Source organism: Fusarium phalaenopsidis (assembly GCF_050370095.1).
Source record: "Fusarium phalaenopsidis strain FUZ10S chromosome Unknown contig_32286, whole genome shotgun sequence".
NCBI lineage: Eukaryota > Fungi > Ascomycota > Sordariomycetes > Hypocreales > Nectriaceae > Fusarium > Fusarium phalaenopsidis.
In genome coordinates this window covers 2,908,636-2,921,848 of record NW_028145413.1, presented here as the reverse complement: position 1 = coordinate 2,921,848, position 13,213 = coordinate 2,908,636, and the positions used below count along the sequence as shown (strand labels likewise).

At 53.4% G+C, this 13,213-nt stretch overlaps 5 protein-coding genes across 5 annotated transcripts; 3 read left to right on the top strand and 2 right to left on the bottom strand.

The window, feature by feature from the left end:
• Window positions 1-434: 434 nt before the first annotated feature.
• Window positions 435-3,682, top strand: LRP88_03189 (P-loop containing nucleoside triphosphate hydrolase protein; the record flags this gene model as incomplete). The annotated part of the gene is made up of 3 exons (XM_083239819.1): window positions 435-868; window positions 926-1,376; window positions 1,427-3,682. The coding sequence occupies 3 exons, from the start codon at window positions 435-437 to the stop codon at window positions 3,680-3,682; spliced, it is 3,141 nt and encodes a 1,046-aa protein (XP_083104949.1).
• A 420-nt stretch (window positions 3,683-4,102) lies between these two features.
• Window positions 4,103-8,167, bottom strand: LRP88_03188 (DNA cytosine methyltransferase; the record flags this gene model as incomplete). Its single annotated transcript, XM_083239818.1, has 1 exon — window positions 4,103-8,167. The coding sequence occupies one exon, from the start codon at window positions 8,165-8,167 to the stop codon at window positions 4,103-4,105; it is 4,065 nt and encodes a 1,354-aa protein (XP_083104948.1).
• Window positions 8,168-9,059: 892 nt separating this feature from the next.
• Window positions 9,060-10,485, bottom strand: LRP88_03187 (DNA replication regulator SLD2; the record flags this gene model as incomplete). The annotated part of the gene is made up of 2 exons (XM_083239817.1): window positions 9,060-10,294; window positions 10,344-10,485. 2 exons carry the CDS (start codon window positions 10,483-10,485, stop codon window positions 9,060-9,062), a joined length of 1,377 nt encoding a protein of 458 aa, XP_083104947.1.
• Window positions 10,486-11,091: 606 nt separating this feature from the next.
• Window positions 11,092-12,171, top strand: LRP88_03186 (uncharacterized protein; the record flags this gene model as incomplete). Its single annotated transcript, XM_083239816.1, has 1 exon — window positions 11,092-12,171. The coding sequence occupies one exon, from the start codon at window positions 11,092-11,094 to the stop codon at window positions 12,169-12,171; it is 1,080 nt and encodes a 359-aa protein (XP_083104946.1).
• A 362-nt stretch (window positions 12,172-12,533) lies between these two features.
• LRP88_03185 (thioredoxin-like protein) lies at window positions 12,534-13,196 on the top strand (the record flags this gene model as incomplete). Its single annotated transcript, XM_083239815.1, has 1 exon — window positions 12,534-13,196. The coding sequence occupies one exon, from the start codon at window positions 12,534-12,536 to the stop codon at window positions 13,194-13,196; it is 663 nt and encodes a 220-aa protein (XP_083104945.1).
• Window positions 13,197-13,213: the final 17 nt, after the last annotated feature.

The window sequence follows — 13,213 nt, the reverse complement described above, 5'->3', positions numbered from 1 at the left end:
CACTTCCATCCAGCAAGCTTCACCTTTGCGACTCCGGCCGTTGTATCGATTGCCTGCCTATCGTCGCCCCAACAAGCCATCTCCCGCCGTTCTTGTCCCAATCCGGCTCTCTCGGTGTCTCTTGTACCTCCGTCGCCTCACCCTCGTCCTTGTCGCACGCGATCTCGGCTCTCATCGCTACCATTTACGTTCCGTTGTCTGTCTTATCCGCCATTCCATCCTCCAACCTCCACCTCTGCCTTCTCCCCACCCCCGCTCCGGCTTCCGCACCCGCCGCAACCGCCCTGTGTCGTCGCCTCAACAATCTTTCGTGCTCCCTTGATTTCCCGGCTTCTGCTGCTTGCGTGCTTCGTTCTGCTAGTTAGCCAGCTCTTTCGAGCTCGAAACTTGCACATTGTAGCTTTATGTCAGAGCAAGCCAACCCCAATGCAATGATGGAGTTTGAATCTGCAGACCCAAGCTTCTCCGTCAGTTGGCTGCTCGGCCTACAGCCTTATCAGCATAAATCCACAAGCCCGTCCTGGGCGAAACAGTACCAAACAGATGACCCCCATTTTCTCGTGAGCCGTCTTCTTGGCCTCATCCCCAGTCGCAAACCCCGCCGATCCAGGAAGCGGCGCAATCGCGCCAAGACTGTAAATCAACCCGCGGAGCCCACTCCAGAGGAAAGCGAGGACAGTGAGGATGAAGATGTGGACGCCTTTGGCATTGGAAAATTGTTTGGCGATGTCCCATACGATACTGCCGATGAAAGCGAGTCCGAATTGGAGGACAAGCCCGCAGAGGAGGAGACAGAACCTCCTATCTTGGCAGAACCAGGTTTCCTGGACCTCTGCAGACAGATGGAGGAGCTCCTCGAAGAGATCGAGTAAGCCGACGGCGAAACAGCAATCGCTTTGAGAACCTGTAACTGACTGTTCCCAAGGAAATCACAGCAACAAGACCTAGACGACGCCGACAACGAATCCATAGACGGCCTCGATCCCGAGCAGTGCGAAGATGAGTCGCCTTCACGACTTGAGTGGTTGCGGCAGAAGGAGGTGGAAAAGGCCGAAAACAAGTATCTCGACCGGCTCATGTCCTTGCCCGGCCTCGAAGAGACCAAGGCCTTCTTCCTGCACGCAAAGGCCAAAGTCCAGGCCTCGCAGAGGCGCGAAACCGACTTCAAGAAGGAGAACTTTGATGCTGTCTTCATGGGCAACGAGGGAACCGGCAAAACGATGCTCGCCCGCCTCTATGCCAAGTTCCTTGCTTCTCTTGGTGTTGTTAAGAAGGCAGGATCAATCACTGGCATCAACAGATTCTCAGCCTACAGCATGTCCAAGACGTCAACTCTCAGCACCATTCACAGCACATGCAATGCGTGCGGCGGCTGTGTAAGTCAATTGCCCTCCCTACTTAAGCTATGAAATGCTGACTCAGTTAGATTGCCATCATTGACCACGCTCATCTCATGGATAATGATGATTGCAACCTGTGGAACTTCTACGTTAGGTCACAAGATCTCCCTGGAAAGGTGGTCATTATCCTTGCTGGCAACGGACAATGGGGACTGTCGGATCAGCTGGGCTACAGTGCCGAGGTCTCAAATCACTTCCCTGTGCTGAAGCTGCCAAACTACACCCAGGGAGAGCTCCAGGTCGTCTTCCACGGAATGATGCGCAAGTGGTTCAAGAACAAGATGGAAGTCGAAGGAGGGTACGACGGCCTCTTTGTCAAGATTCTGATCCGCAGAATCACCCAAGGCATGAATGAGAAGACGTTTGGCAACATTTGGCCTGTCAGGAAGGCATTCCTCGAAGCTTGCAGACGGCAGGTTGAACGCTTCCGCCAAGCTAGGAGGGACGGAAACTACCTGGAAGACTTCAAGATGACCAAAGAAGACCTTCTCGGTAACAAGCCATCACTTGGCCCTGACAAGAGTCCTGCCTGGAAGGAGCTGCAGGAGCTTGTGGGACTGGATACCGTCAAGGAAGCCATCCTTTCGGTGGTGAGCCAGGTCAACCAGAACTACATTCGGGAGATGCGAGGTGATGATCCCTTGTTTGTCTCACCGAATCGAGTGTTCCTGGGTGCTCCTGGTACCGGAAAGACAACAGTCGCAAAGCTCTATGGTAGGCTCTTGGCAGATTTCGGTCTCCTCTCGAAGGGAGATGTCATTGTCAAGAGTCCAACTGACCTTCTGGATCGCTATATCGGAGGATCCGAAAACAACACCAAAGAGGCATTGCGCGAGGCCAAGGGCAATGTTTTGATCATTGATGATGCCCATATGCTCGACCCCGGTACGAGCAGTAGCGGCACAACCAAGAACGGCGACTTCCGGGGTGCCATCATCGACACCATCGTCGCCGAGGTGACGGGAGCTCCTGGAGAGGATCGATGCGTCATTCTCTGTGGATATCCGGAGCAGATGAAGGAGATGTACGCCAACGCGAACCCCGGCCTGGCACGAAGATTCCCTCTGGACACAGCATTCGAGTTTGAGAACTTTAGCGAGGAGACCCTTGGCAAGATCTTGGATCTGAAGATGACCAAGGAAAAGCTTGTGGCCACAGACAAGGCTCGCGAGGTTGCTATGGAGGTTCTGAAACGGGCCTCTGTGCGACCCAACTTTGGTAACGGAGGTGAGGTGGATAACCTCCTCTCCAAGGCCATCTTGGCTCGTCTACGCCGCGTAGCCAAGGAGAAGCCGGAAGATGACGACCTGGACGCCCTCCCCCTCGAGCCTCAGGATTTCGATGCCGACTATGACCGCCTGTCACAAGCAGTGTCTAATACCAGGGCTCTCTTTGACGGCTTTGTCGGTTTCGAGGAGATCATCTCCAAGTTTGAGTCATACCAGTACATGGTTCAGGGCATGCGACTGCGCAAAGTCGACCCACGACCCTACGTTCCCTTCACGTACGTCTTCAAGGGACCACCAGGTACTGGTAAGACAACGACGGCACGAAAGCTGGGTCAAATCTTCTATGATATGGGCTTGCTTTCAGCCCCCGACGTTGTAGATGTCTCGGCTTCACAGCTCATCGGCGAGTACTGCGGACAGACAGGTCCCAAGACCCGCCGTTTGCTCGAGTCGGCTTTGGGCAAGGTACTCTTTATTGACGAGGCGTACCGACTGGCAGGTAGCCGTGGATCCTTCGCCGAGGAGGCTGTGAGCGAGCTGGTGGACGCTGTGACGAAGCCGCAGTTTGCCCGCAAGCTGATCATCGTCCTGGCCGGATACGAGGAGGACATGGATCGCCTCCTTCGCAGCAACCAGGGCATCAAGAGTCGATTCGCAACTGAGCTCACCTTCCGACCTCTCCGAGCTGAGCAGTGCATTGAGCAGCTCCGCCAGGTTGTTGGAAAGGTTGGCATCACGATCCAGCAGACACCAGAGATGGATACCATCACACGGACATCTCTGTTCTCCCTCCTTCAGCGTCTCAGCAACGACAAGGGCTGGGCTAGCGGCCGCAGTGTCGAGACTCTGGGAGAGCGGCTGATTGGGCACATCTTCAAGGAATGCGCAATCAAGGGTTACACTGGCGAAGAGCTGAGCGTCTCTGGACGGGAGCTGGTGACGATCCTGGGACAGACATCAGGCGTACCGTACGCGGGCGTCAAGATGAGAGGCGGGCAGATCCCGATGGGAGCCAAGGTGATGACGCTGAAAGACCTAGAGAAATCTGATTAAGGGCGTTTTATGAAAAGAGCGATTTTAGGAGCGAGATTGGGTTTCTTTTTTTCGCAAGAGATACGCATACGACGGTTTTTTACGATCTAGGAGCATGCATCAAGAGCTGAGAGTTATGATGGATGGATGGATGGATGGATGAGCATGAGAGTTGGGCGGAGTTTTGGAGTTTCGTCCGCACTCCTCTCGATAATTTGAATAATTTCAGCGGTAGCGAGACTTTTATGATATCAATGACTTTTATATTTGGATTGATGAATGTGGCTCATAGTGTGACTGTCTCGTCTCTGTAGTACAGTCTTGAGTTGACGAAGCTCATATCTATCATAGAGCCTGGCTGGGGTATAGTAATTACATGTTGGGGAATGTATAGTTGGAGGGATAGACATGTTTAACCCCGACCAAAGTGACGCTGGTGACTTATTCATGGTCAAGCGTAACATACTCTCTCAAGCGGCTCGGCCGGTGACCCTGAGTACTGCTGGGTGTGCCCCTTCCAGGGCTATCGTCCTTGTCCATTTTGGACGTCTTGGATGCTCTGATCTCAATAGCGATAGAAGCCCTCTGCCGTTTTGAGCCGCTGCTTGGAGGAGGAGGGGTCGTCGTGGTTGTAGATGGAGTCCGGCTCGACCTGCTTTGACTTCGGGAAGCTCGTGAGCGAGGAGGATCCTCGACGTTGATTGAAGCTACTGGGCCAGGGGTAATCTCTTCAACTTTGACAGCTGGAGACACATCTACGCCTGGCCGAGTAGGAGCGGCGGTGCCACGGCCCTCGTCCACAAGACTCTGCGCCCATGCCTCGCGGAAGACGGCGCCTAGACTGACAGCAACTTCACGAGCAACGCTGTTCCCAACGACACGGTACTGATCAGGAGGCGAGCCGAGTATGACCTCGTGATCGCGGAAGCCCTGAGCGCGCCGGGCCTCCATGATGGTGAGCACACGGTCCTCCTGCCAGTGCAGTGTACGACCGTTCTTGGCATCGCTGGGGCTCTGGCTGGTCACGACGGTCTCAACGAGACGATCGGGACGTTGGCGGCCGTAGGCGTTGGACCAGGGATTAGAGCGACTCAGGGAGCTGGCCGAGTCAGCGGGGAAGACGAGGCGCTCGGCCGGGGTGAGGACGCCGGTGCCGGCCTTCTTGCGGTCCGGGCCGTACCAGGCCTGGGCAAAGTTCATGCCATAGGGGCGCGTGGGGATTAGGTTAATCTTGTTGCGGAGCTGTCGAGTCGCACCAAGGGAGATGCGATGATCTGGGAAGGGGATGCATATGTCGGGTTTGGAGTCGTAGACGGGGGGAAGGTCGGCGGTTGCAGCCTGGGCAGAGACAAAGTCAAAAGGCGTGGCTGAGGGTATTATACGTTCAGCCATGGGTTCACCAGTGGGGAGGTTACCCAGACTAAAGGAGTTGGTATGAGGAGGGTGAGCATGAGTTGGATTAGGACGACGAGGGAGATGATGACCCGGGGCAGCAAAGGCTAGAAACACTCTAGCACGGCGTTGAGGAGAACCACAAGCAGAGGCGTCAAGAAAGAAGAAGTGAGCCTGGTATCCGAGACCTACTATGGCGCAGATCAACTGGCTAAAGACGTCCTGGTCGCGGTTCGACTTTCGTTGCACGATGCCGGGGACGTTCTCGAGGAGGCCGTACCTCGGACGGTACAGGTCGATAAAAGAGCCAAATGCGGCGACGAGGGATTGGTTCTTGCGCTGGGTTATCGTGGTCTTGTCGTTTGTGAGGAGTGAGAAGCCGGGACAGGGACTGCCGCCAGAGATGAAGTCGACATCACCGACTGGAGGGACATTGTCGGCGAACTCTCCTTGAATAGCTAACCGCTGGAGGTCATCGATGGAGCCGAGAAAGGGGGCAACGGCTCCGGGACCTGCCGTGTTGGCCATGTACGTGTGCATAGCCTTTTCATTGAAGTCATTTGCCCAACGCATCTCAATGCCACCTCCGTCTTCAAGTCCACGTCCAAAGTTTCCACCGCCGCAGAAGAGATCCAGACCCCGGAGCCGTTGAATAGGTTCAGATGGGTCGAATCCTTGCTTGAGCGTAGTAGGAAACGCTTCAAGGGGAACATATGTCCGAGTTCCAGTGCCTTCGTCGTATACCTCCTGATGTGTGATATAAAAGAAGCCCCCCACTCCGTTTCGATCGTAGGGTGCAGCCATCTCTTGCCCAGCCTTGAAGAAGCGCACGAAACATGGTTCCAGAATGCGACGCCTCTTCACCTCGACCAGGTTCTCGCTGTACACTAACTCGTTCGGTCGAGCATTTGGTGCTTTGGGATCAACTTGACCCCTCCTTAGCAACCGTCGGAACCTGTAGATGCCACTGTGATCCTCCTCATAAGAGGTCACAAACTCGCATGGCTCAGAACGACCGCTGTGCTTGTCTAGGATGACAAGCCGCGTCTCTCCAGCTTCAAACTCTGGAGCCGTGGGAGCCTTTGTTGTGTGAGAACAATGAAGGTGGTCATTCTCCAGAGTAATCCACTTGCGCTCAGCGCATATATATGTTTGTCGACAAAAGAACTCGGCGGTTGTGGCCGATGTTCCTCCAAACTCGACATTGTGCACACCCAGGACCTCACTCTCTCGGATTTTCGTTGTCTCACCACAAGAGCAATGGTCTGAGAGGAACAGCTCGTTGTTCCACGGATACTTCATCAGGCCACACAAGGTGTCGACAGGTCTGTAGTACCAGATGACATCAAAGGATCGGCGGCCACGCTTATCCGTGTGTACTCGCTGAACCAGCGCAAGCCAGCGATCAACGTCGTGAAATCCATGTGAGATATCGCGTCGCCACATGGTACCCGACTCTTCATCATCTCGCTGCGTCGAAATGGTGTCTCCCGGCTGGATGCCACGGATCTGCTGCGTCTTAGCCGTTGATATGTCTTTCGCGGTAGTGTGAAGCGGCGCAGGGAGTTCAAGATGGCGCTTCCGAATCAGTTGATTGCGCATAGTTTTCGTCTTGTCGCTCAAGGGCATGGCCTCGAGGCGGTCGCCAAAGGGGAGATGAGAGAAGCAGTCGTACATGTACTGCGTGACAATCGTCGGCGGACTGTCTTCGTTCTGGCTGTTGTTCTTTGTGTCTGCAGGCGTCTGGTCCTCGGTTGTCCCGTCAGGACTACTCTCAGTTGGCGACTCGTCTTGAACTTGAGACTTTCTCTTCCTCCTCCGGCGACCATCCTTCTTCTCCTCTGGGGGAAACTTCTGATACTGTCTGAACTCCCAGATCTCAGCCCATAGACTGTGCTTGTACGTCTTACTGGCTCCCAGCACACCGATGGCCTCTTTATGAAGAAACCCCAAGTTAGCTACGACAGCTGTTCGAAAGTCGTCGCTTGGGAACCGCTTTCTCCACGCGACAAAAACGGGCGCCTTGCCGTGTGTCTTGGCCAGCCAGCTGCTAAAGGTCGCGCGGAAGTGAAAGATTGTCACATCGAGACGACTCTCGCCCATCACCTTAAGATAGTCGACGAAATGCTTGGCCAGGTCCGCCACCCACAGGAACGGGTTGAAGAAGCGCCGGTACTCCTTAGCTGGACGGTTCAAACGGTAATAGACCTCGCGTACCGAGTTGAAGGTTGACTGAAGCCAGATCTTGTCGCGGACTGTGTGCTTGGACAGAGTGCCGTAGTTGTCAATAGGAAGTGCAGCAATACGAACTCGACGCACGAAGAAGGCTTTATCGCCAACACTGAGTCTTCCATCAAAAAAGGAGCTGCCAAAGCCATTCTTGGTGTCGAGATTGTGCAAAGAGCACATCTCTTCCGGATATTTGGGACGATCGCAGTAGATGGCAAAGTCGTCAAGCTGAAACTCGACAAAGTCATCGATATCCTGGCCGGCCTGTTTTGCAGCCTCAAAGAGAGTATCGAAAGCTATGCACTCTCTGACAATCGGCACATCAGGCTCGAATGGTTCGTAGCATGACCGCGGTATGAGGAGAAAACTCTCTGGAAGCTCGACTCTCACTGTCTTGCTGAGCGGCTGCGGCTTGCTGGGTGGCTGTATATCTGGCGTTTCTGAGTCTTCCGCTTTGACCTCTATGAGCTCTTCGATTGGAGTTTCCGTCTCATCAACGGCTGGAGCAACGTCTTCATCCTCGACATCTGGCTCAAGGGCCCGGAGCAGCTCATCATCGATGCCATCAAAGAGACCACCCTCAGGGCTTGGATAATAGTCTGGCGGACTTTCCCGTAAAGGACCCGGCAAGAGATCGATATCCTCCAGCGGGGCCATGCGCTCCTCTTGTTCTAGCTCGCCAAACTTGGTCCATACCGGAGGCGCGTCTTGAGGGAGAGCAGCTGACGGTTCCTCACGGACAAAGGCGTTTCCAAAGACATGGTCGAATGAGTGTCTTTGTCCCAGAGGTGAGTGCCAGTCAATGTCGTGACTATCCAACGCCTCTGGATGAATGTCTAACCCGTCATCTCCCAGGTCTAACGGCTGATGTAACGTCAGAGCCATGTCGTCTTGTAAAGGGGCAAGGGTCTCACCGGCATATTGAAGTGTGAGGCTCATGCTATCGCATATACATGGCTGTCTGTGGATGCTGAAATGAAATGAGTGTGTAGGAGGAAGGCGTTTGCAAACGACGAGAAAATCTAGCTCAACCTGAAAGTGGCTTGTATATAAAACTCGACACGCGCTCCGATAAGGAGAGGGAGGCAGTTGCTCGTCCTCTCTCAGCTAGAACCTTCTCTGATCTCAATAACGCCAGTAAAATGAGTTGTGATGCTTAGACAAAGATGCCAATTCTCTCAAGACTGGCACACAAGAGCAAGCAATTTTCGACAAGATTTGTCCTTGACACACGCTCAGCACTGGCGGCGCGTGGATCGCGGTAGTAGCCACAACAACACCTCTTCTCCTTGCAATGACCAAAAGAAACCAGGGTCTATAGTGAGAAGAATGAAATATTCCGCGATTCTGAAGAATGAAGGAAATGAATTTGAGGTCGCAATTTGAGTCGCGTTTCTTTGAGGCGAGGCGCGCTGAGGATGTAAAAGGCGTGAGGATTTTGGTTGTAGGGGACGTGCCATAGAAAAATATTGGATCCTAAACCTATTGAGTTGTGTGGAGACCCTAAAGAAGTTTAGCGCAATGAAGGTTTCTAGCTGTTTTTAGTTATGGTTCAAGGCAGTAAGCAACCATCATCGCATCTTGATGAGAGAAGCCCTGATATCACATAGCATCACGTCTTCTTAGGGTTGTGCCAATTGGAAAGGGTAAAGCCATTCTATTACAGCTTTTCATGATGCAATTAAAACACATGCACCGACCGTTATCTCTAGTGGTATCTTCCATGTCCCGGAACTCCTTACAATGCAAATCATGATAAGCCACCAACTTACACCCCTTAACGACGCCGTCGGAATCTGCTGTTGTATCCCGGTCCGCCCTTGGCTCCATGATTTCGTAGCTTCAGGCGCTGGAAGTTTGCGTGAGCCAGCTCATTGACCTTTCGAGCAGCCTTCTTCACTGTGCCCTCCTTCTTAGTTGCAGCCTTCTTCTGGGGCTTCTCCAAATCGAATTCGCCATCGTCGTCGGGGGCCTGCGTCTCAGGAACGAAATCATCGTTCTCCACGTCACTTCCAGGACCCTCGCCCAGGTTGGCTGGTCTCTTGGTTCGAGTCGGGCGCATCTTGACCAGTCTAGTCGTCCGCTTCTGGCCCTTCTTCTTGTATGTTCGCATGGGATTGCCATCGCGATCAACTTGGTCCTCCACTGGGCTGTCGTACATGCCCTCATCATCAAATCCGCCAAGAGGCAGTTGGCGTGTTTGAGTGTCTGCAACGAGCACATCGTCCTTCGGCTTGGGCGGGAACAGAGTTTTCGGTTTCGGTTCGCCCATCTCTTCATTTTCCATCTCTCTCAATGCGTCCAAATCGTCATCCAAGTTCTCCTCCTCCACCTTTCGAAGGCTAGCAACAATCTCGCTTAGCCCCCTTGTGAAAGGCTTGCGTGGCAACCGCAGAGGGGCCGGGGCATCAAAGTCGCCATTCTCGTCAAGGACTGGAAGCGAATTGCGCTTTAGGAAAGCCGGTGTATCGAACTGAAGCTTCGAGACTGATGAGGGTGTGACAGCGTCCATGTTTCCATCACGGTTCTTCAACGGCGTCATGAAGTGGTTCAACCTTTGCCGCTTGCTAGACGACATAGGTGTCCGACCAAGCTTGTCACTGGCCTCTTCGTCCATTGGGGTGGATCGCTTAGTCGGAGTCGCATCGACCCTGTTTCCGGTTCCTGTCTTGGTTGCAGAACCTGACTTTGTTGGTGTTCCTAGCTCTTTCTCCACCAGCAAATCAAATAGTCCGAGGACACGCCCATCTCGCTGGGGTGTTGGGCCAACCGAGGTCACCGACGCTGGACTGAACAGTTTCCGTGAAATTGCGGGTGTGTTCATGAGCTCTTCATCGTGGTCCTGGATTCTGTTCTTCGCCGGAGTCTCAATGTGCTTGGTGCGTTTGGTTGGTGTCTCTGCGGGAAGTGTATCGGGCTTGCGCTTCCTGGGCTGCGAGGCGTCCTTGGCGGATGGCGGCAGCTTGCCTGAGAGGATGTCGCGGAGTTTGTTGTATTGCTTGTATTTCAAGGCTGTTGAATCGTCAGTGCAATGCTCTGACTTTCCGTTCATGCGTCATACCGATTTCCTGGTTCGCTTTGATGTCACCCCTTCCTGGCTTCTTGCCCTTGTGCGCCTTTGCCCAGCTAGTCTCCCATGTCTTGAGGTCGACGCGCAGCTGCTGCGATTGGGCTTCGTATTCGGCTTTTGTTTGTTCATCCATCGCGATTCGATTGTGGTGTGTGCATGTGTGGAAGAAAAGGTGGAAGTGTGAAGAGGGAGAGAGGTATGTGGGTAGTTATGGTGGATTATCGCGGTTTGGCGTAAACGCGTGTTGACGCGAACCACTCAACGCGAAAAGGACAGAGGTGGGCGGGTCTAACGTCATGGCAGGTGCAGGGAAGACGCGGGACCCTCGGGCCCACCCGAGGTGACTCTCTGACAAGGGTGGTCCTCAATTCATCAAGGTATAAGGGAAGTATACATAGAAATCCTTATAAGATTGTAGAAGTTTTAGTAAAAATTCTAACAAATTAAGATATAATTTGAGTAGTCTTTGGTTATCTTTCCTATGCTCCTTACCTAGGTAAGAGAACTCTCTGCTACCGCCGGCTTTCCATGCTTTTCAGTGTAACCGCATGCCAGCCCGGTGGGTACAATGTACTTTCGGACGTTGCTTTCCCCACGTCCGGGTACGTATTTCTAATTCACCCACCCACGACATGGATCTTCACAACTTCAACCTCTTGCCTTTAACCCCAGAGTCTTTGGGTCGTTTCAGCGCATCACGCGAGTTATTACAACTCTTCCACACCTCTCTGCCCTCGTCATGGAGGCAGACCAGTCAAGCGACGACCTCCAACGCCAAGTCCTCCAGAGCACGCTCGAAGAGATAGCGACCACTCAAGAAGATGCCGTCGAATGCTGCGTCATCTGCCTCGAGGGCATCACCGAGGCCTGCGAGGTAGTCCCTTGCCAGCACCGAAACTTTGACTACCTGTGCCTCCTCAGCTGGCTCGAGCAGACGCCGAAATGCCCTCTCTGCAAGGCAACCATCTCGCGAGTTCGCCACGCCCTCGATGAGCCTGTGCCTAAAACCTATGTCGTCCCGAAATCTTCTCCGAAGCCGCAGAATCAGCGATCCGATGCGAGGCCATATTCGTTATACTCTGTCCGCAGGAATTTACCACGGCGACGTCGTTACTCACGAACCCGCTACGAGACACCCCCAAACCCCTCGGACGAGATCGCAAGGCGCCGGGATATTTACCGTTATAATCGCTACTCAAAGCATGTTGGCTCAAACCGTCTTTCTCGCTACAGAGAGTTGACACCGGCGGCATTCTGTGCAGATGCCGAGCTGGTGTCGCGCGCACGAATGTGGATTCGAAGAGAGCTACAGGTCTTTTCGTTTCTTGCGCCTGATAACGAAGAGTCTCGACCTGGAGATGGTAATGCCAGGACTGCTGTGGATAGACGGAGGGCGAACAATGCCGAGTTTCTTCTCGAGTACATCATTGCCGTCTTGAAGTCAGTCGACATTATGGGAAGTGCTGGTCAAGCCGAGAACATGATTTCGGAGTTCCTGGGGCGGGACAGCACGCGGTTATTTTTGCATGAGTTGAGGGCTTGGCTACGGAGTCCCTTTACAAAACTTGCAGATTGGGATCGAGCTGTTCAGTATGACGAAGTTTCAGCGGCAAGCAGTCGTGGGAACGAACCTGAACCGGATGGGGAAGCAGTTAGGCAAAGGCATCATCGGGCCAATGCTGAACACGATAAGAGTTTGGGTGCTACTAGACGACATGGCGACTTTTATAGACCTCGTGGAGGGCGTTCACAGAGATCATCTTCACATAGACATGAACCTTATGATAGACGAAGGAGCGGAGTTGAGCGGAGGACATGACTGGAGTTTGGATGAAAGATAGATATGATACCCAGGGAGCAATCCCCACTTGCATGAACAAGACGAATCTCACCATTTATTCTATTAAAATGGCAGCCTAGGTATTGAATTGTTGAACTGCCCCTTTTCGCCTCAGACGCGTATTCCTCAGTGGGCGGAACTCCGCCCGTTTAGTGAGGCTATACAGATTCCGTGACGGACTTGTCGGAGACAGGCTGCGACAAAAGTACATTTAAATAGGGCATGTTTTCATCTCTAATCATTTCAATCATCTTTACTCTCACTTGTATCCTTGACCACAGCGACGTCGCGTCACACTTCCACTCACACCACAACTCACACACCAACATCAAACATTCACAATGCCAACCATCTCCATAACCGCCATCTCGGACCCCGTCTGCCCCTGGTGCTACATTGGCGCTCTCCGTCTCTCTCGCGCCATATCCCTCTACCGCAAGACCGTCTCCTCCAGCGACGTCGTGACCACGTCCTGGCACGCATACCAACTCGACCCTCACACCAAGACGCAGCCGATGCTCGAAAAGATGGCGTCTAAAGTCGGCGAGGAAGAGGTGCCCAAGTTCAAGGCACGGCTGGGAGACATTGCGAAGCGCGAGGGGTTAATCTTTGACTTTGGGGGTACGATTGGGAATACTAGGGATGCGCATCGGTTGGAGAAGTTGGCCAAGACGAAGGATGAGGAGGATCTGCAGACGAGGGTTGCTTTGGAGGTGATGAAGATGTATTTTGAAGAGGGAGGCAACATCACCAGCATAGACGATCTTGTGAAGGCTGCTGGGAGGGCTGGTATTGACGAGAGGGAAGCGAGGGCGTGGCTGGAGAGTGACAATGGAGGAGAAGAGGTTGATGCCGAGGTGCTTGAGATGCAGAATCTGGGTGTCAAGGGCGTGCCACGCTATATCATCAATGGCAAGTTTATGATCGATGGAGCTGAGGACGTGGGAGTGTTTCTGGAGCAGATGGTTTTGGCGAGGGAAGAGGCTCTCCAGGAACGTCAGTAGACTGCATCATGTACATG